Here is a 23,074-nt window from a genome sequence, read left to right as displayed (position 1 = left end):
AACAGGAAATTATCTTCAACAAAATGAATTGGTGGTGGTCTACAGCTGCACTATGGCAACCTCGCTTCTGTCAGCCCGCCCCAGGGCAGCTGTGGCTACAATCGTAGCTTACCACCACTGTGTGTGGAGTGAAATAATAATTTACATCAATGTAAAGCACTTTGAGTGCCTATGATAATGCGGTATAAAAATCTAATGCATTATTATTAAAGCAGAGATGGGCCACATTATCAACGTCCATGACAGCATTGGGAATTTTATGAATTTAAGAAAACTAATGCAAACTTTTGACCCGCAAACATGTTAAAAACCCCATGACAGTTCTCGTGGTCAAGTGTGGGTCATGATGGGAAATACCAAACCATTTACTCTCTTATTTGGGCTGGAACTGGTGCTGCATTGGGTATAACCTACATGTGCAGACACGATAGGAGGGAGAACATAAATCTAACACTGTCCTCCTGTTGGAGCAGCCACACCATCAAGCTGAGAGGATAATAGAGAAAGACTTGAAGAAACCAGTGAGGGTGTCTATGACATGAGCGAGGCCAGTAGGGAGGTAGAGGACGTAAACAAGCCCAGGTAGAGTTGAAGAGCGTGATTTGGGGAGGGGGAGCGATCCTGGGCGAAGGCAGGCGTCTGCTCCATAAAAGCTATAGGAGATGTGTTCTGGCCTCGGGGTCTTCATATCTTTTACATTTCTAATTAAAAGAGATAAAGAGTGAGGGAGTCGTCAATCCCACAGTGATTTCCCAGTTAATGTTTTAGAGGGAGCTGTAAACTATGCAGCCCGGCGTCATTGATTTTATAATTAGCTATCGTCACCTCCGATGCAGGGAGTGAAGCACAGGGGTGCGAGCAGAGCTTAAAAGAGCAAAGGGTGCTGGGAGGCACGAGGATAAAGACGGATGAGGAGGTCAACCCCTCAGGGTGAGGGAGAGCCACCAGCTGCACGGGAGTCAAGAAAAATAAAAAAAAAGAGACAAAGGCTTTAGGACGCAGGTAGAGCTGAAGAATTAGCATAGTTTATTAGCAGTGAAATGTCATGTTGGGAACAAAACATTACTGTGATCTTTGGCTAGAAAAGACACATTCCACACAATAACGGACGCATAAACCATTTTATTATATCGTGTTCCACCCGAACCCTGTTACATGATGGGTATGAAAGTACAAAAAAGGTGCAGAGGTGGGAAAACCTTCACACACACACAACTACAGAACAAACTACAACCACTGGAGCTTTATTGCAGACATGGACATGGAGCTCTCAGCGGCAATAAAAACTAAAACTCTCCGTCCGACTACGACTTCAAACAAGAACCATGGAGAACACATGTAGTGTTTTAAGTTCGGGGAAAGAACACCAGGCTCTTCACAGGTGGAAAATAAACGTTATGTATTAATAATACCAACAGTAATAATAATCCTGCTCCTGTTGACTCACTTCTTCAGCATAGTGTACATAAAATCATCTTTTACATACGTTTGCATGTATCGATCTCTTCCTTTAGCATCAATAACATCTCACACGGATGTTACACCAAACCCAAACATAACACACACACACACGTTTAAAGCAAAAGTGAAAATGTAAAATAAATCTGAGTAAACACGCACACAAACAAAGCAACAACAATGATTAAAATAACATCATAAAAGTATCCAGAAGTCGACATTTCATCCAAAGCTTTTCTATAGTAAAAACTGAGTGCAGGATAAAAATGAAGCTTTAAAGATTCTCAGCCAAGCAATGACATTTAGTTACACATTGCACTCCTACATCTACCAAAAAAAAAAACCTATATATAGTTTAAACGCAGCATAACTCAAGTTAATTATAAATAGAAAAACATAAAAAATGCATATAGTATTGATTAAAAGGAAGGCAGCACTTTTTTATTAGGCAATACATTGCTGCAGGTCATAAGGAAATAACCAACACCATGCTGATATCAGGCTTTATAAAAATGACCTTTTTTTTTTAAACTCTGATTTTATTGTTTTAGGTACAAATTTAAGCCTTGTGCGTCTCTGTATACAAGTTCTTTACAATATAATTTGTAGGAAAGATTGACTCTAAATATCAAAATAAATGCCTGATAAACTCTGATAATTCTGCTTTGTAAAATGCATGTTGACAGAGAAATAAAAAGTGCAGCTGATCTATAACCACAAGCACATCAGCTTTAATAGTAAAATATTGATGGCATGAAGTAACTGAAGTAGAAAGCTGCAATCTGTTAAAAAAAAAAAAAAGAAAAAAAAAAAAAAAGCTCCTTCTTTTCAAAATTTCATTTTCCAAAGCGACAACGTTGGCAAATCATCTTAACTGCATCTGCGCAACCGCCATTAACTGCTAATGCATACAAGTGAGTGCATATCAAATCTTATTTCTGAGCAAATGGAGGAAAAATATGATGTCATAGACCTACATTACTGTCAGATAATCATCCCGTGTTGCTGTATCGCTGCTTTACGCTACCGTGAACTGCGTTCGAAGCTGCTGAGGAGAATTTAATGCTCCGGGAGAGTTTTGCTGGGATTCCAGTGGAGCCGGGCCTGCACAAAACATCGTAATTACAGTGCCTGTCATGACTCCTAATCACAAATGCCATAAAAACGACATAACATCCGTCGTAAAGCCCTCGACATAGCAATGATTCAACAGAAATCACTCCGCTACAGCCTGCAAACTCTCAAATGCCAGCGCCCGTGCCTAAAAGCTGGGTGTTTAAAACCGTGCACCGGGCTTATGTCAGACATTAAAGTGGTGTTAACCTGCCACCTCTGGCAAAATAATCAGAACTTGATCAATGACAGGAAATATCAAGGTGAGAACAGAGGGGATGTGATTACATTTGAACCTTTTGCTTGTGGATTTAGCAAAGCAAAGGAAGTAAAGTGGACCACGATAACTCTTAAAAATGAAACAAACTTTGTTTTTTCTTGCTGTTGTTGTGTATCTCTTGTGTAGTAGTGTCTTCTGGTTACCATAGCGACGTGTCAGCCAGATCACTGGAGGAAAAAAAGACAGAGTCAGACTTTTGAAGAAATAATAATTACGTTTTTATTAGCTGACAAAAATATCAATATATTTTGATATATATATATATATATATATATATGGGTTAAAAAAGGTTTAAATCAGTGGTTTCCAACCTTTTTGGATCATGACCACATTTTGATAGAATTTATTTGATAGAATTAAACATTTTAAAATGTTTTTTTTAAATCAGTAATTTTTTTTTTTTTAATAAATTACTAGACACTTCAGGTGACCCCATTTAAATTTCAGGCGACCCCATATGAAGTCACGATTCCAAGGTTGAAAAAAACTGGTTTAAATGCATAAAAACATACCAAATATGTAGTAACTTAAGTTATATATGTTCACTTTGATCTTTTTTTCATTTTTAAATGTTACTTACTAAATAACTCCTCTGTACTGGTAATTTATTCTGTTATTCAAAGTGTCAAAATATCATGTGGTGCCACTGCTGTTTTGAAAAAAAATCTTTAAAATGACTTTAAATCTATTTAAATTCATTTTCTGCCCTAATTCAGTTATATTATAGTCCTCAAAGTATTTATTTATATATTTAGTTTGAAGAAACAAACAAAAAAATGAATGAAAACAAAAAAAAAAAAAAAATCTCAACAGAAATCTCTATGAAATAAACAAAATTTAATTTTAATATAATACATTTGATTCTTTCGATGAGGGATAGTTGACAAATATTTTTAGTGGTCAAAAATGTGCCTGTATGGGATAAACTAATAGAGGTTTTGGCTGATGCCAGAGTGTAAACCAAGGCAGTGGTTTGAGTAGGAGAGCCAGAGTCTTAATGATGCTGAAAATTGGCCCTGTGACTGCGGTCCACTCCTCTGCTAAATCAGCGCTACAGCTCGCCGTCAACTTGCCCGTCCCCTCGTCCTCCCTCACGTCACCCTGACTCCACTGCTTTTATGAGCACATATTCAAAACTTCCATCCACTGGGCTAAAGCTGCCGCGGCGCCGTAAATAATGGCTTGATTATTTACGCTCTGATTTCAGAGTGTGTGTATGAACAGAAGGACAGAGAGGGACAGTAACAGAGTAGATTTATGCAGGATTAAAGTGCGATCCTGCACAAAAAAGAAATAATCATTTTTTCCTCTATTACACATGCATCAGGGATTTGTTCTAGAACTACTTCTGAACTGAGATCGTGCACACAAATCAAGTCGCGCGCTCATAAAGGATGACACACTGCTGGAGTTTAAAAACCAGCCAGTATGACAGAACCATATCCAGCAACTGGTTTGGCCTCCAGGAATGTTTTACTCCCGTTATCAATCAGCGATTGGTGATCTCTAGTTTTAACATTAAATCCTCATCTGTGCTCATTGGGATTGTGATAGTCTTTGAGGCTTGTTTAGCAAACTTTCATCCTTTATAGAGGAGAACGTTCTTTAATATATTCTGAGTGCTGACATGTAGTTACTTCGGCATTAAAGTGGCTATAACAACCACGGTTTATGAAAGTGTGTCATATCATCTGCCACATTAATGACTTTTTCTGACGTTGGTGAACAGCGATATAACAAAGTGAGGAAAACTCTGAGATTCAGCTCAACGTGCAAAAAATACATGATGTGTAAAGACTGTCTATAGAAAGGTTGTTTAAGGAAAACCCGAACACCAAAAAATGTACCAGATATATTCACAGTCGTCACAATAATGCATCAATGCAGATAAAAGCGAGAGTTTAAAGAAAATCCACAGAGGCTTTAGTCGGAAACAGCATCTAAAAACACAATAATTCTTCTTTGTTCTACATACACCTACATCTTTTTATCATTTAACATTTCCACCACGATTTGTTAGCACTTAGAGGATTTTAAAATGTTTAAAACTCTAACCAAAGGTAGACTTTACACCATGGAAGAGGATCCAGATCAAAATACGGATTAGTGATTACTGAATACTGATAGAAATCCATATCTATCATCATTGGTGAATTCCTAAAAACCTAAAAATTGACAGGCTGTTATGAAATGTGACTCGATTATGTCGAGTTGATTCCTCAATTACCCTATCGGGTTTCATTCAGATTGGATCCAGATTGCATGTCGTCGCAGTTTTTTTTGAAAAAATGGGGGTTGCCCATTAGTAATGTCACGTATTGCCGATATCAAGACACCGTGGTAACACAAGTGCCTCGATATCGTCGTGGTTCTGTCACGGTATAAAATAATGAGCCGTTGTGCTTAAAATAAAGTCTTGGATTAGCTGTAGCGGACCATTGCAGAGTGAACTACAAGTACAATAATGCCTTGGGGCGTCGTCATAGGTTACAAGCAAATGAGCCAAAGGCGTGCGACAGTGTGAGCACGGAGAGGAAAGGAAACACGGTGGATGGTGGCACCCAGCATGAATAATACATACATATAATAAATACAGTCAAAATGGTGAACAGACAAATTCTCAATGGTTTCCCACAATATCGCAATAAATACCGTACCGTAAGGTTACCGTGATTAGACCAAACAATGAGATTTAGATATCGTTACATCCCTAGTGCCCATACATTTGGCCATGGGGATACAAATTTCCTCCAAGCCTTTAAATCAGAGGTCACAAACCTTTCTGAAACTGTGAGCTACTTCATAGGTACTGTACAGTCCGAAGGGCTATCAGTTAGAAAAACACTTCTTTAATACTACATTTTCACGATTTCACTTTAATTAGAGGGTAAAATAACAAGAAAGTATAGCAGTAACTTAAAAAAGTAGGAAATGTTAGAAAGGTAGAAAAAGGTAAGAAATAGTGGGTGACTTTAACATTCATCTTGATGATGAAAACAAGAGCCTGAATAAATTATTTACCTCACTATTAGATTCAATAGGCTTTAAATAAAATATAAACAAACCAACTCATTATCTTTATCATGCGCTGGACCTTGTTCTAATATATGGTTTAGATATTGATCACCTGACAATATCGCCGCAAAACCCTATTCTTTCTGATCATTTTTTGTTATCCTTTGAATTCCGAATATCAGCTTGCTCAAACTCTGAGAGAAAAGAACACTATAGTCGATCACTGTCTGAAAAAGCTGTAGCTAGATTTAAAGATTTAGTTCCATCACTGCTTACCTCTGATCCATATGATATCTCAACAAAGAGTAGCTATCAATGTCTTACGACGGAGAAAATAGATGATCTTGTCAACAGTGCAATGGTGTAAATCCCTGGTATAAATCTGAATTGCATCTTTTAAAACAGGCATCGCAAAAATTGCGGAGGAAGTGGCTCTCTTCATTAAACATGGTAGAAATTCATATTGCCAGGAGAAAAAGTTTGTTAGCTTATAAAAAAGCTCTTTGCGAAGCTAGAACTTCCTATTACTCAACTTTAATAGAGAAAAACAAGAATAATCCTCAGTTTCTATTCAACACTGTAGCCAGTCTCACCAAAAGCCACAGCTCTGTTGAACCCTCTATTCCAGTCAACCTGAGCAGTGACGACTTCATCAACTTATTTACTGATAAAATTACAGTACAACAAAGCTAATGTCCCCCCTGCAGGAGTGCTCAATAATTTCTTAAACAAAGCAGCTCCTGAAATAACCCCAACATGTAGCTTTTATTTACAAAGTTTCACTTCAATTGGTCTATTTGAACTGACCTCAATAGTTAGTGCTTCTAAACCAACAACCTGTCTTTTGGATCCAATCCCAACTCCACTATTTAAAGATGTTTTTCCACTAATTAATTACTAATTAATACATCTCTAGTAACAGGTTATGTACCACAGGCTTTTAAAACCGCTGTAATAAAACCTCTCCTTAAAAACCTACTCTGGAGCTCATTGGTGACTAGAGCTCCTGAGGGCACCTCACATGGTCCATGCGGGCTACAAGGGTCACCAACAACCCCTACTTTAAAGTGAGAATGATCAGAATCACTGATCCAAATAACTGCTAATACTGTAATTGGTAAAGAGGATATTTGGCACGATATTTGTTTAATGTATGGATCCATTAAATGTGGAGGTGAGACTTTTGGGGTTGTGAGGTTGTTCATACCTGAGACCTGCGTCCGAGTGCTCAGGCAATAAAAGTGCCGTATCCTCGCCTGAGGTGATTCTTCTGCACTGAAGTGGGTCTGATTCCTCCTCCTTAGTGACACACACACACACACTGGCACTTAACACATATCTGTCCAGCAGCACTTACAGTCTAATAGCTTGCAGAATGGCAACCTAATTGCTTCACGGAGATAATGTCTGAATCAAACGAGCCGCTGCCTGCGTTAAAGTTTTGTGCGTGGCTATCAGCAGGAAGACGTTTCTCATTTTCACTGTTCCACATAATTGCGCTACAATGGTACTCAACGACTTAGATAGCATGACTCACCGAGTCCGAGCTGTGCGTCAGAGACTCAGCGCTAGCCTGGTGAGGCAGGGAGAGAGGAGCTGGCTGGTTGATGACCACGGCGCTCCTGTAGCCCTCCCTGGGAGACGGAGGAGGAGTGGAAAGCAGCATGGAGTCCGGCTGGCCCTGCTCACAGAGCCCATAGTGCCCCAAAGCTCTTGGTGGATGCAGGATCTGCAACGCTTCTGGGTTCTCATCCTCAGAGTCACATAATTCACTGTCAGGAGCTTCTGTCAAAGAGGAAGATAACAGCCATCATCATCAACCAGACCATATTACACAATATTAGGAGTTAGACCAGATTAACTAGTGTATTTGTTGGGCTGCTCAGATCACCTGTAGAGGCGACAACTGGTCCAAGTTTTTGCTCCAGCTGACAAATGTACTCCATCAGCTCCTGTAGAGAAAAATAAACAAGAGCTTCCTCACATTAAGGACTCATGATACTGGTTTCATAGTAAACACATACATTTGATCTATTACTAAATCATTAGAACAATAAAAACAAGAGCACTCAGAGAGAGCAAACCTCCACCAAGTGCCAAATATTCTCTTTGCCAGAGATCTTGATCATTCTACTATGATCATTCATACTTTACAGGATTGGAATACATTTCTACCCCATAAATAATGATTCAGTAGGTCTAAATGTATGGGTACCCCCATTTCTTAAAAAATAAATTCAAAAAAAGTGATTAAACGTTTAATGGGGATCTGAACCAGATGAAAGATCAACCAATTACGAACCGAGATATGACTTTTCGGAATTATCCAATGATGAGAGACAGGGATTTTTTTTTTTCTTTCTTGAAAGTGAACCAGAATCAGTATATTATATGCATCCAGATGCCTTTCAAAATAAATCTATCTTTGGTGAAAATTCTGTCAAAATCTAAAGGTAATCAAACAAAAATAAGCTGCTTTATGAATTATGTACATTAAACCGGTGCCAACTTTCTCTGATGCTCAGTGGTTCTCCATTCCCTCCATGCGTGTTCTCTGGGTACCACAGTTTATACACACATCTTACTAAATTGTCTCAAAGGCCTTGTGTTAGCCGTCTAATAGAAACGTGAGCTGTCCAGGCTGTTGACACAGGCTCAAACCTTAAACAGGACAATCCTATAATATACATGTATTGGATTGATGGATGTTTCTCTGATAGGCCACTAGAAAATGTGATAGATGTTAGCCAACAGCAACTCTGCAGGCACTTTAATAGCATTACACTCCCTGCCCTGAAATCCACCAATTTATATCACACCATAAACCTTTTATACGGCACAATAACAAGAGGACAACAACAGAGAGAAGATTCCCAGCACCCAGGGGCATTTCTAATTCCTATATAATGGTTATCTTAGTATTGTCTAGGGACAGTTGATGTAATAATGTGAACATTAAAATTAAACTTTGCCAGGTACAGTTAAAAGTAGCTGTGCACATTCAACATGTGTAGTAAAATCTAAAAACTAAACATGAAAGTGAGATTGCAGAGTCACATGCAGTATCTTTAAATGTAGTTATTTATTTAGTTTAATAGTGACATGTGGTGTCAAACCTGTTTTTCAGCCAGAGCCTGTTCCTTCTCTTTCTGGGAGACTTTCAGGCTGAATTTGAGCTCCTGCAGCTCCCTGCGAGTTTCACTCAGTTGAACCTGCACATCCCACATCAGAATAGGCCAAGCAAGGCAAAGTTATTTGTATATGGCATTTCATACACAAGGCAAATCAATGTGCTTTATATGATCAAAAACAGCTTAAAATCAATAACAACATTAAATTCGGTAGCAAAAAACATTTAAAATCATCAGTTAAAACATTTAAAATCATCAACAAACACATGACATCAAACAACAACATTGACCAAAAATCTCCCTGTCAGTCATACGCAGTAGAGAAAAAGAGCCTTTAACTTTGATTTAAAAATGTTCACATTAGATGCTGACTTCAACTCTGCAGGCATTTTGTTCCACTTCTTTGCAGCATAACAACTAAAAGCAGCGTCACCATGTTTACTGTAAACTCTGGGCTCCACTATCTGACCTGCGTTCATAGATCTGAGAGACCTGCTGGGTTCATACCCGACTAACATCTCACTGATGTATTCTGGACCAAACCCAGTCACAGATTTATACACCTACTGCACAGAATAAGCATTCATCACTCAATCATAGTTTTCATGTCTACTACATGTCTATCTTTGTTTAGGTTTTCTTTCTCACCCGGTTACAATCTTTTTCTCTTCCGAGCTCAACCTCCAACTTGACCTTCTCCATCCTTTCCTCTTGCAGTTTCTCCTCCGTCTGCTGCATCTCTGCATTGAGTTTGTCCAGATGCTCGTGTTCCTTCTGTAGATTAGATGAGCTTTGGTTAGTACAAGTCAGAAAATAACAAAGATGCAGACATTTTACCTTTGAAATCTTCACATCTTTGTCTCCAGACTTTTAAAGTTTGACTTTGGTTCCAATCATTTATTCACATCCTAAAACTGTTTTAATCATAGTCTTGGTTCTTTTTATTATTATCTTTTAATTATTCCAAGCTTTGTTAAGCTGTTATTTCTATCTTATCAGTAAGAAATTTTATGTATGAATTTTATTTTCTTTACCTTCAAATTTCTTCTTTTCTTTAATTGTGTTTCTTCAGCTCGTTTCTCAGAGCTAAAGCCAAAATAAGAGTAAGTGAGTGTGTTTGTTAGAATATGTAAAGCACATTCTATTCTTCTAGTAAATTTGACATTCATATTTGCATTTTCTATTTGACAATTGTATTACCAAGTATTTACAAAGATTAAATAATCCAAAAGAAGGGATCGTGGTTCAAAGAATTGAAAGACTTAAACTCTCTCACCGTACAGTGCAATAAAAATAAATATGTATTAAATTGGATTAAGATATAAAATTTGTTTTATTTTTTCAAAATTACGTGTTTTCCACATTATTTTTTTTTTAATTACATTTTTTAAGAAATATTAATACATTTTTTCAGAAAATATTTGTTTTTAAATCCTGTGAGGAAACAAAATAAATACTAATAACAAATAAAACCATAATTAAACAAATTTATGTAAAAAATAAAGTAAGACACATTTAAAAAAATAGATATAAATTGTACTGACATGGATTATTCTGACTGCTCCTTTTTAATTATTTATATGTCATATAAAGATGTATGTGAGCAGCATTAATGTCACCCAATTTCCCCTCAGGGATCAATGGTTTTCTGAATCTGAGCAGGTTTATTAAATAAGTTTTGATCAACTTAATCTAACGTAACTTAATTAAAATAATCCTGATGACATGGACGCAAGGATGCATCAGTTATTTCACCACTAGGGGCTAGAATCTTTTACAGTATTAGAAGACAATCCCTGGCATCGATGGTCTCGTCCACAACAACAGACAACTTGTTCCCACAGATCTTCTGTAGCACTGATGAGATGTTGTTCAAAGACTCTGAGTAACAAGCTGAGCTTCACAGACATTAAGCAGGAACTGGTGGCTCTGTATTTTGGAGTCAGTGATGGTTTGCATAGTTTTTTGGCAGTTTAGACGGTGTTTGAAGCGGCCAGCACGGTAGGGGGGAACATTTCCCCATAAAAAACGTTATCTGCCTCACGTTGATGGCATATCAGCCACATTCTGTTAATTTCCACGTTCAACAGTAGATACTGTTTTCATTGGTCGATTCCGTGATTCGGTCCGCAATTGTGTTAACGTGGATTTTATAGGGTCCTAGTATAGCTAATAATACATCGTGAAGCAAAGGTGTCAAATTCATTTTAGTCAGGTTGATCTTAACTAGGCCAGAAAAATGCTGTATTTCTTTAAAAAAAGTTGCAATTTCAACATTATGTCCTTTTAAAACTTCCACGAGTATTTGGTGATTTACCTAAAGATAAATGATATCACTGTAATTTTTATTACAACATAAACCTTCCCGTGGGCCAAATTGAAAGCTTTAGCAGGCTATAACTGGACTGCAGGCCTTCAGTTTGACAGGCCTGCTAACAAACAAAAACAACCTATGTATGAAGTTACAATAGTGCACATAGCATATCAGTAACAAGGAGGGCAATCGTGATAAATGACAGTTATAGCCATGGAGAAGTTTTCAAATGGCTTTTTATGGGAATAACCTTTCAAAACTTTACCTGCAGCATCATAAACCTGTAAAAGATTCTTTACTTTATGGCTTGTGTGTCCTGCAGGGTCAGGGTACCTCAGTGGCGCGCTGAAGACTTTGCCTCTCCTGAGCCCAGTGGGCTCGTCCCTCCCTCAGGGCCAGACTGCAGTCAGCGAGCTGCAGGGTGAGCTGGGCCGCCTGCAGCCGAGCCTGATGCAGCTCAGCCTGTCCATGGTCCCTCTGAGTTACCAACGTACTGAGGTCGCTCTTCAGGCCCTCGGCGGCGCGCTCGCTAACGTGCAGACGCTCCCGCAGGCTTCTCATCTCCTTCAAGGAGGCTTCGTTCTCCATCTGATCAGAAAGGGATAGATGGAGGATGATGAAACACGAAGCATGTGGGTGACCTTTCTGTGCGTGTTGAAGGCCGCACCTCCTTCCTGTGGGCGGTGGTGAGTTTCTGGGTGAGCGTGGTGATGGTGTTTTGAAGCTGCAGCACGCTGGTGTCTCTCTGGGCCAGTGAGTTTCTCAGGCCCTGAAATTCCTTGGACAGACTTCGGAGTTCACCTTCAGTCTGCTCCAGCTTGGTCTGAAGAACAGAAAACGCGACCCAATGGCCATGGTTACATGATGTTTTTTTAACTCGGAATTAGTTATTCTGAATGAAATTATTCGGAATTAAAGTGATCTGCTTCGTGTTTATATGGAAATAGTAATTCCAAATTGAGGTTTATATGGAAAACAGGTTTATTCTGCTTTATTTAATTCCACTTTAGGTTTGGGGGTTGGGAAGGTTTCTGATTGGACAGGGGGAGAACAAGACGTATCACGTCTATTGGGAAAAAACACACAACAAACCTTTTATTTTCGGTTACAACATAGAAGACCACATGAAAACTGTTTTCACTTTTAGGTGGATTGTAGTTTTGAAGCTTCAGCTCGACAATAAGATAATGTTTCACTTTGGTCCGCGGACCGGAAGAGAGACAGGAATTGATCATCGGTAAATAAAACCCAGTAAAACTCCGGAAAACAATAATCCGGAATACATATTTGCTCCCTGGTAAAGACAGCAGCTCTAACAACTGGTACAATGATAAACTTGTTGATATTACTGCCTGTGCATGCAGTATGGGGCCGCATTTACTCCATCTCCTGAATCAGAAATGTTTTAATGGCCAAGTACAGTTTTTAGGACAGTACAAGGAATTTGACTTGGTAGTTGGTGCGCGAAACAAAAAACAAAGAAACAACCCAGCAACAACAATAATAATAATGATAAATATAAAGAATGAGGGATAAATAAAGGATAGATAGAGAATAAAGGATATATATATATATATATATATATATATATATATATATATATATATATATATATATATATATATATATATATATATATATATATATACAGTGAAGCAGGTAATGTCTTCATGGAGGTGGTGATCGGGTGGGGTGGGGAGTGGGGTCCAGTGGGTGAGTTCACGTGGATGGTGGCAGAGGGAAAGAAGCTGTTTTTGTGTCTGGAGGTCCTGGTCCTGATGGACCGAAACCTCCTTCCAGAAGGGAGAGATTGAAACAGTTTATGACCGGGGTGGGAGGGGTCGGCCACAATCTTTCCTGCACGCCTCAGAATCCTGGAGGGGTACAGGTCCTGGAGGGAGGGCAGATTGCAGCCGATGACCTTCTCTGCTGAGTGGATGATACGCTGCAGTCTGGCCTTGTCCTTGGCCATAGCTGCAGCGTACCAGATGGTGATGGAGGAACAGAGGATGGACTGGATGATGGAGCTGGAGAAGTTCACCATCATCTTTGTTGGCAGACTGAACTTCTTCAGCTGCCGCAGGAAGTATCAACCGTGTGTGTATCCATGTCTTCTAAGGCTCCTATTAAATTGTCTCGGCTCCAGTTCGGGCCGCCATCTTGGATTATGTCATCACCGTGCGTCATCGCAATTGGCCAAGCATGCGCAGAACGAGCGGAATTAAAATTGGAATAAACCAGCCACCTAATTCGGATTTAAGTTTAATTCGGAATTACATTTGCATGCAGAATTAAGTGTTTAAAGAGGATTTAACTTTTATTCTGAATTAAAGAGGAATTAAACCTCCCATGTAAACGTGGCCAATGAAATAAAACATTTAAATGTAAAGCAGAGGAACGTGTGGTTTTCAGTCGTACTGACCAGCAGGCTCTTTCGCTCACTCTCTTCTTCTTTTCTCAGAGCTGCTGCCCTCTTGTTTTTTTCCTTCATTCTGCACAGACAGATTCACTTAATCACAAATGCTGTTTTAAACAAAAGCAGAGAAAACAAAAAAAACAGCCCAACCTCTCCAACTCGGTTTCTCTTTCCACAACTCTTTGTGTCAGAGTTTTGATGTCCTCTTCTAACTCTCTGATTCGGGCTTCACCAGCTTCCTTTGCATCCATTAAAGCAATTTTCTCCAGTGTGAGTGATTCTCCCTGTGCTTGATCCTCCTACCAGTACACATGTACATTTCATTTCAATGGGAATGTTTGATAAACCATCATCAAACAAAACCTGATATGTGTATATTTCTGACAGCCTGAGTGAAGCACCTTCTGCTTCCTCTCCATCTCCTCCATCTTCTCCAGACTGGATCTCAGCTCCAGCTGGATCCTGATGATACTCCTTTCCAATTCATTCTGCTGTCTGTCCCAGGCCTCCTTTGCTCTCCTGTACTCCTCCTTCTCTTTCTTTCTCTGGTATTTTATTGCCTCTTGCAACTGCAGCTGCTCGGCTCGCTCCCGCAGACACTCTTGCAGTCGACTCTGCAGAAAATGTGAACGGAAACAGATGAAGATTCAGTGCATGTGTTGTTGCTGCGATGTAAGGGTATATTCTAAATCAGCTAAAAATGGATGCAAATAAAAGGGAATCAAAATCAATACAGCACAGAATGTGCTTCGATGCTCAACAATAGAGGGTGCTGTGACTGTTTTAGTGCCACGTTTTGACATTCAGCCGCACATTCAGCTAAACCAAGAACAGCATTGGGAGAAGAGCTTTAGGCCCGAGCCCGACAGAACACGCCCCGAACCGCTCAAGTTCTATTAGTTTGAAGCCAGAGCAGGTTTGTCAGCCTTTTGGCTTTCTGAAGTCGTAAAACTAATAAAAATGAGAAGATAACATGCAGTAAGAACAAAGACTGTATGCAATTACAGACACATCATGTGTGTATTCCCATCTGTCTCTGCGTGTGCGCGAACGTTCTTGTCGTGTGTGTGCATCGTCCAGTGTGTATAACTGGCGTTCCAGCCTGTGTTCAGCCATAAACAGAGGCTGGAACACAAGTAATAGTGTGAGAGATCGTGTGTGTGTGATTGTTGTATTTTATCACAGATGCTACTGCAGCGCTGCCTGACTGGGCATGGCTTACTGCTTCTGTAGTAATGCCTATAATCAAGGCAGTTTTTTTTAATGGCAGGTCAGCAGAAAGCAGGGGTTTAGTTACTTTTTAAAAAACTCTTAACAAATTAAATAAAAGAATAGGAATCTGTATATTTGACTCATCTTTTTTTTCCTTCTCCAAAATATAATCTCTATGTATTGAAATACAAAGAAGTTAGGTTTTGTTATTTTGGACACTCAACAATCGTGTCAAATGAATGGGTGAGTGTCTCCTCAATAAATAATATTATTTATCATAATAAAGAATAATACAATAAAATATAAATAAATAAAATATAAATAATAACAAAAAATGAAAAATGATCCTTGATGTGTTGCATTGCAGCAGCGACCAAAAGACCTCTGACACGTTTTGCACGATGAGACTCCTTTTGTTTAAAAATGTTTAGAAGCGTGCCTCCTTCAGTTTGGAGTCTCTATAGAGGATATTTCTGTTAAGTTCACCTGCAGCAGTTCAGCCCTGGGTATGACCAGCAGCATGTCTGTGCCGTCCTCCTCTCCACACGTCTCTTCCTCCAGGGTCACCAGATCCTCCAGAGGCTTGGGTGCACAAAAAGTGAATTTGGAGCTGCAGGAACAAACTTCCCCCTTTGCATCGACGAACACAAACTCATACTCCTGGGAGCTTGGCTTCGGCAGGTAGGAAGCTAGAAGAAGTAAAAAAAAAACCAAAACATCAATTTAGAATTAAATTAAGCTTCAACAAAGTAGCTGTGTTTTTATTTCAAGCTTCCTTCACATCGTTTCTATGTGAAACTTTAGTTGTACTGTATACATTTGTGAGCACTAAGTCTCTTTTATGATGGCGAGTCATGAGCGCTCTTTTCTAAATGACCTCTGCGCACATGTGTCTGTTGGCACCAGTTTCATCTGAACTCACGGCACTTAAACCAGTGGTCGTCGCCGCTTGTTTAAATTGTAAATTCTAAGGTCACAATAAATTTTAATGTTCTGGTATTCATAAACCACAAACCAATAACAAATTTATCTGCGTCTATATTGCTCTTTTAGTGCGATAAATAAAGAAACATTTAGAGAGAAAAAAGAAAAAGAAAAAGGATGAAATCAAAAATCCATTTTACAGCCAATATTTTTTCATTGCAGATATTTGGGCCTGTCAGAAAGCAAACAGTGCTGGTATATTATAGTGATGGCTTTGGGGAGGTCCTGCTCTCGTGCATCCCTGGAGACCGTCACGACTTGTGGGACTCCCATTTGGAAATGGACGTCATTAATTTCACTTCTGCTTTGCTGTGAAAATTACACCGCCTGCTGAAGAGAAAGCCTCTTGATTTTACAATAACAATGATTTATGGGCTCTTTCTATTTTTTCAGTACAGCCTCTGACCACTAGCAGCAGCAAAACAAACATTGACTGGGGATGAGCAAGGACCAAAGACAAATTCCATCTAGATGTAACACTTTAAGCCCTTTGGATTGTTTTATGATATATGTAGGATGGAAACCCTACACACTCCAAAAGCATATATTGAATTCATTGGCACCTCAAAAAGTACAACATGATGTAATATATGTTTATATTGGTTTTTTTGGTGAACTTAATGTTACAAATGAAGTGATCAATTAAAAATGACAAAAAGTAATTAAATTAAACTTTTTTTTTAATAATAAAACCATTATATTAGCAAAAAAGTTTATTATTCTATATGGCAGGGGTATGCAATAATCTTGGACCAAGAGTATGAATTCGACAATAATAATTTATTATCAATTCACAATTTTACTCACTTTTCATTTCTTGGGAATAGTTTTAAAAAATGAGTAAGTAGTGGGAGTGTTAAAACTGTAACATGTTTTCTTTTTAACTAAGCTTCAATTACTGCAACGTAACAGTAAAAAGCATGCCGGTGCATATATTGTTTTGATTGGTTTTTAAGGGTGTCCTGATCAGATATTGATATTGGTCCAATATTAGAAAAAAGGGTATTGGATTAAATAGATCTGCATCCACAATCTCTGATACAAGCAGTCCATTTATTGAAGTAATTTTCCAGGAACTTCTAATTTATTTGTTTCATTTACTTAGCGGAGCCCAGCGGAGCCCAGAGTTCACAGTAAACATGGTGATGCTGCTTTTAGTTGTTATGCTGCAAAGAAGTGGAACAAACTGCCAGCGGAGCTGAAGTCAGTATCTAATGTGAACATTTTTAAATCAAAGTTAAAGGCACTTTTTTTCTCTACTGCATATGATTGAGAGAGAGATTTTTTGTCATGTTGTTGATGTAATGATGATTTTACTGATGATTTTGATTGATTTTACTGATGATTTTAAATGTTCTTATTGATTTAAATGTTCTTATTGATTTTAAACAATTGAATGTTTTATCATGTAAAGCACATTGAGTTGCCTGAGTATGAAATGCGCTATATAAATAAATTTGCCTTGCCTTGCCTTGCCTTAATGGTAGAATATTGTTGTTCTATTTAAGGTTAAAATGTATGTAGCCCATTGGTTAATAATAAATGGGTGAGTTTTTCTCATACCTACTGTTGCTGACTATTGTTCTCTGTGTAATATTGGGTACCTTTAGTGGAAATGTATATAACAAAAATTGTGTTTCATGTGATATCAATAAACAAAATATCTGTGCCTTTTTTATACAAATAAGAAAAAAAACCCACACATTAAAAGGACCTTTTAGAATGATTTAATACCTTTGGGCATAAACTAAGGGGAGCTGCCATTGGTCAGGATATGAAGTTTGTTGATCGGCATGGCCTGTTGCTTTAAAGAAATGGTGCATTGTGGGCCTAAAGGCGTAACAGCTCCGTTTATATTGCAGGAAGTGCAGTTTTATTCTGTTTGCTCATTGGCGAAGCAGCCATGTGTAACTTCTCTTTCAGTGATAAAGTGTAGCATCCAGGGTGTATGTTACAAGAATATTAAAAATCACTTTTCTCAGTAACTATCTGATTCTTGTATGCGTCCCTGCACTTACTCAGCATGCCAGATTAGCCTCACAGACAGACAGTGCTGTTGTTATAAGCAGAAACATACAGTACATTGCTGAGTAATTAGGTGTTAGAAGTGCAAAAAATATAACTAGCAACTGCAATGAAAGCTGCGTGAAAGGATATCTGTTCATGGATGAGATGATGCTCCACTACCTCCAAGGATCAGCACCTGGCGGCGCACTAACAAACAGGTAAGTTCTCCTCAGAGAGTTCTTAATTTAGTCACAAGGAAATAAAACTGAACAATCTGGGGAGGATGCGGTTAATGACACGACAGCCGCCCATAGTATCCTCTGTCAGCAGAAACGTAGTAGTGCTCTGAACAAATACGTTTACTAGATGCATTGAAACTTTTTGTGAAGGAATCCTGTCGGGATCGCGTCTGTTTTCAAACGTAACGTTGGCTTGGTGCCCATTAGCTTAGCCTGCAGATCCCTCTCATAGCAGCTCAGCTTGAAGTGGTCTCCGCATATCACCAAATTCCGTCCGAACAGAAACGTTTTAAGTGTGTATCCTGTACCAATAATATGAAGCAAAAGTCTGGCTAACTCTGACTTAGTGTCGTTACTTGGCTTAGACACACAAAGGAAACGTTTCTGCAGGGTTTTTTTCTTGTTGTTTTAAAAACCATTGGCTTTACACCACACCATTGTTTAGAAACTGTAGATCAACGGAACACGGTTGCCGAGCAACAGCTGACACAAATCAACATACTTGCGTCATATCCTGACGAAAAATGGTGGCTCCTCATAGTTTATGCCCCAAGGTATAAAATCATTCTATAAAAGGTCCTTTTAATGTGTGTGTGTGTTCTTTTTTTTTTTTTTTAAAGGTGCACATATTTTGTTTATTGGCAATACATTCAAATCATTTTTGGTTATATACATTTCCACTACAGGTAACCTTTAGGCCATTTCCAACATTCCACACTAAAAAATAAGTAATAAATGTATGTATGATTCCAGCTCATATTGTATCAGATCAATACTGCATGAGCCGGAATATTGGTATCATAACGGAAAATAAAAAGTTGCTTTTGTACACCTTGATAGGTTGTATACTGTAAACAAACACCACAGATTGAAGGGGTTCAACATGTTTCTTATTAGAGGTGATTTTTTTTTTTTTTTTTTAAACAAATAAAAATAAAAAATAAATTCTAAATCGGGAGTGGATTTCCTGTTATTGGTGTTTTTAACGCTATTAAAAGAAGAATAGAAGCTGAAGCTCTATATAGTATAATTACATTGTACTCAGAATTTCTCTCTCACAATGTGTGCACATGTAAAGCATACAGAGAGGGACATACGTTAAAGTTTATGAGCTACATTTAAACTCTCAGTACCTCCGAAGGTCACAGTCCAGCCAGCCTTCTTGCTAAATCACTGAGATAAGCAACCATGAGTGTCTTTTTGGAGACTTTCCTCTCTTTGCTTTTCTCTCCGTGAAGAATGTAATTGACAGTGTGCTTAAGTTGGTAATAAATCAACCCACCGGGGGGTCAATGGCACACCTGCTGCACACGTGCCCCTCACACTGAATCAGGCTTATCGGTGGCCCCTGACACACAGGACAAAGTAAACACTGTATCCTCCAGCCAGCCGAGCAGGCTGTCAGCCATTGTTTTTGTCATGATCATTACTCAACCTACTGCTAGCTAATGCAATGATTTCAAATCAAAGCATGGAGGAAAAACTGGCTCAACATTAAAGACTAAGCCAAGCAGGATAATAGTTTCTTTTTTAGACTGATAATTCGTGAGGATGCAGGAGGCTATTGTTATCCAACCTTTTTCAACCCGTTTTTAATGTTAAGCTGGTGTTAAGCTAATGCTTAGCTAATTCTAGGTTAATGTTATTGCTAGGTTAATGCTAATGCTAGGCTAATGCTTGTTAGTGTTAACGCTAGGATAATGCTATTGCTAGGTGAATGCTAATGCTAGGTTAATTTTAATGCTAATGCTAGGCTAATTAAATTGCTAGATTAATGCTAATATTAGGTTATGCTATTGCTGGGCTAATGCTAAGTTAGTGTTAATGCTAGAATAATGCTGTTGCTAGGTTAATGCTAGGCCAATGCTATTGCTAGGCTAATACTAGGTTAGTGCTAATGCTAGGCTAATGCTATTGCTAGGTTAATGCTATGCTAATGCTATTTCTAGGCTAATGCTAGGTTAGTAGTAATGCTAGGCTAATGCTATTGCTAAGTTAATGCTAGGCGAATGCTAAAGCCAGCTAATGCTATGCTAATGCTATCAATAGGTTAATGCAAGGCTAACGCTAAAGCTAACTAATGCTAGGTTAATGTTAATGCTAAACAATGTTATGCTAATGCTAAAGATAGCTAATGTTAAGCTAATGCTAAATAATGCATTGTGACGCGGGCCAGCACCTGCATCCTTGCATTTTCTTCAGGAAGTGCAAATGTTCTAGTTGCCATTAATGTTTTGCTCCTGTCAGTGAGTGCCTTGAGGAAATGAGCAGTGTTTGACTACAAAGCAAAAGTTACCATGGAAGTGCACACAGCAGTTGACATCAGTGCCCTCTTGGTAGTCAGCAGGTGCCACAGCCCAAACAAAAGTATGGTAATCCTTCACAGACGACCATCCCACCTGAGACAGACAACATTCAGGTCACTTTGAAACAGGATGGAACACGCTCATTGTGGGGAGTGTGTGCAGTGTTTAGTTACTTTGAAGAGTCCTATCCAATCACTGCTGGCCCAGCTGTGGTGGGAGCTCAGTGAGTAGTGGCAATCCACTCTACTCTGAGGAAAGTAACTGCAGCCCACGTTTCTGAACTTCACCCGCCAAGCCTCATCCATGGTAACGCAAAACAAAGGATGACGTCTTTACACCTACAAGGAAAGCAAACATCACAAAATCAATGCACACTGTGGAATTTTTAGTGATAATGTAGCAAACAGAAGACAATTGTTAGATGTTCTAAATGCTAAACCGCTACTGTAGATGCACAAGTGTTCAGGTCACTCTATTGCCAGTCTGTTCTGCTGTGTAATCAGATATCCAGACAGGAAGAAAGGACATCCCAGTTAAACCTCAATGACAGCACGGGCTCTGGGTAACTTAACACACTACATGTTTGTCACTTGGGCTATTTCAAGGATGTCAAAATGGTTTGCTGCTGTGCATCGACACATGCAAGGGTTACAAAGGCTTCAGAATGCACAGCCTCACCTGGCAAAAGAGTGAGAGAGCTGAGAGGCGGCATTTTACAACACTGTTAACTTAGAAAAACAATGATTTATTGTTGAGCCTTGTACCGCTGTGTGCTGGCAGACATTCAAATGTTCTCCTTATAAGAAACGAACAACACAGGAAGACAGAGAAAGTCAAACACAAAAAGAATGCACAATTCAATGTTAGTACACAAGATTTACACTGTCAAAGTGCTGTGTATGGACTAACAGAGACTACTACTATACCAGACACGGCCAGCCCGGGGGCCACAGGTGGCCCCTCAGTCTAAATTGGCAGGCCACAAAAGTAGATGGAAGAAAATGACTCCAAACACACACAAAATGACAGAGAAACACACAAAACAACTGCTAAAATACCCAAAATGACAACAAAAACACACATCAAAATAACACAAACACACAAAATGGCAGAATAATACACAATATGAGAACAAAAACACAAAAACAGCCAAAATGACAACAGAAACACAATACAACAACAAAAATACACTTAAAGATACAACATGACAGAAAAATATACAAAACAACAAAAAATACTTCAAAAACACACAAAACAAAACAAAAACATGCAAACAAAAAAAAAAGATGAATCTAAAAAAGGACAACAAAAATACACAAAATGACAGAAAAATCCAAACAATCCAAAACAACAAAGAACAAAAAATATGCAAAATGACAACAAAAACAGACTAAACCCTTTGTTTTTTCCTATAATGACGCACAGAATGGTCACTGTTCTAAATATGAATTGATTGATTATACTTTAATAATCAAACAAGGGGCAAATTAACTCGTTGCAGGAGAGAAAGATAAAATATAAATGCTAAATTTGGAATATACCCATGCAGAAAGAAAAAAAAATATATAATACATTTATAATTTTAGCAAATGCTGACATGAATATTGATAATGTGTTATTATTATCATTATTATTATTACAATCATCATCATTATTACTATTATTCATCTCTGCACTAAAACACATCTAATTAGGAAAACCTCCCAGATTTATATTATTTTTTTATTTGTGATTTTCCCTTTAAATTTTCGTTGGAAAACCCAGTGTGACGGAAAAGACGGTTTGCTGTTTAAAGCTCAGCTTACACAGCATGAGGCTTGAGGCCCAACAGCAGCACATGTCGCAGAAAACAACTTGTCCTGCACGTCAGTGATATTCTACAAATACTAAAGTGTGAATATTACCACTACAGCTTTACAACAACGATCAGCTGCCACCACCTGATTAGCTCATATGATGTCACTTTGAATCAAAGGAGACAATGCAGCCTTTGTCAAGTACAAAAGACGTCTGCGCACATTGTGTCAGACGCGTGTCTTACCTCTACTGCCTCTCTGACAACGACCGACACGGACTGTCGGTACAACACAGACACCTCACAGTGTGCTACAAAACTACAAAACACACAGATATGGACACGCTGTCCCCACGAGCTCAGCTGCTCCAATAACCCGAAACAATAACAAAAAACAAAAAAAAGCAAAACATAACCATGACAGCTTCAGCATCGACTGCAGAGTTGTGGGTGATGTAGTTTATCGTGCAGCTCGGGGTGAATCTGCTCACTGCAATATAAACTACAACTCCCAGCATGCAGTGAGTGAAGTGGGAAGCGCTTGTGATTGGTTGTCGTTGTTGTCAGCGTGGGACGTGTGACGAGGACTGTCAGAATTGGTTTTCTCATGAAAAGGTGCATCTTTGTGGATTACAGCTAAAGTTCACGACAGAAGCTTGAACAATACACGATTATTACACCGAATTGTAGCGAAAGCAGCTATTCATCCACTGCTTAACGCTCGTAAATAGCTATATATATAATAAAAAAAAAAACTATTCCACTAACTTTTTAAACAAGCACAGAATAATTCCAAGAATTTGC

General features: G+C 38.6%; 1 protein-coding gene across 2 annotated transcripts; it reads right to left on the bottom strand.

The window, feature by feature from the left end:
* Positions 1-1,107: 1,107 nt before the first annotated feature.
* Positions 1,108-22,672, bottom strand: calcoco1a (calcium binding and coiled-coil domain 1a). Of its 2 annotated transcripts, none has more exons than XM_028453498.1 (15): positions 22,517-22,672; positions 20,649-20,813; positions 20,466-20,568; positions 15,426-15,628; positions 14,129-14,341; positions 13,878-14,026; positions 13,734-13,803; positions 11,979-12,134; positions 11,645-11,899; positions 9,646-9,771; positions 8,983-9,078; positions 7,758-7,818; positions 7,404-7,651; positions 7,074-7,165; positions 1,108-3,018 (listed from the first exon to the last, which is right to left on the bottom strand). In XM_028453498.1, the coding sequence occupies exons 2-15, from the start codon at positions 20,778-20,780 to the stop codon at positions 2,991-2,993; spliced, it is 1,932 nt and encodes a 643-aa protein (XP_028309299.1). In that variant the 5' UTR covers positions 20,781-20,813; positions 22,517-22,672; the 3' UTR covers positions 1,108-2,990. The 2 variants fall into 2 exon arrangements, with proteins under 2 accessions (XP_028309299.1, XP_028309300.1); XM_028453499.1 differs by having other exon boundaries at positions 7,404-7,648.
* Positions 22,673-23,074: the final 402 nt, after the last annotated feature.

The sequence above is a fragment of the Gouania willdenowi genome, chromosome 7, assembly GCF_900634775.1.
Source record: "Gouania willdenowi chromosome 7, fGouWil2.1, whole genome shotgun sequence".
Taxonomy (NCBI): Eukaryota; Metazoa; Chordata; class Actinopteri; order Blenniiformes; family Gobiesocidae; genus Gouania; species Gouania willdenowi.
This window is presented reverse-complemented; position numbering and strand designations above follow the sequence as displayed.

Coding starts and splice junctions, on each gene's coding strand:
- calcoco1a (XM_028453498.1), bottom strand. CDS start 20,780: ATGGATGAGGCTTGGCGGGTGAAGTTCAGAAACGTGGGCTGCAGTTAC. Junction 7,819..8,982: donor AGGCTCTGGCTGAAAAACAG/GTTTGACACCAC, acceptor TTTTCTCTACAG/GAGCTGATGGAGTACATTTG. Junction 3,019..7,073: donor CACTCGGACGCAGGTCTCAG/GTATGAACAACC, acceptor TTTTTCCTCCAG/TGATCTGGCTGACACGTCGC.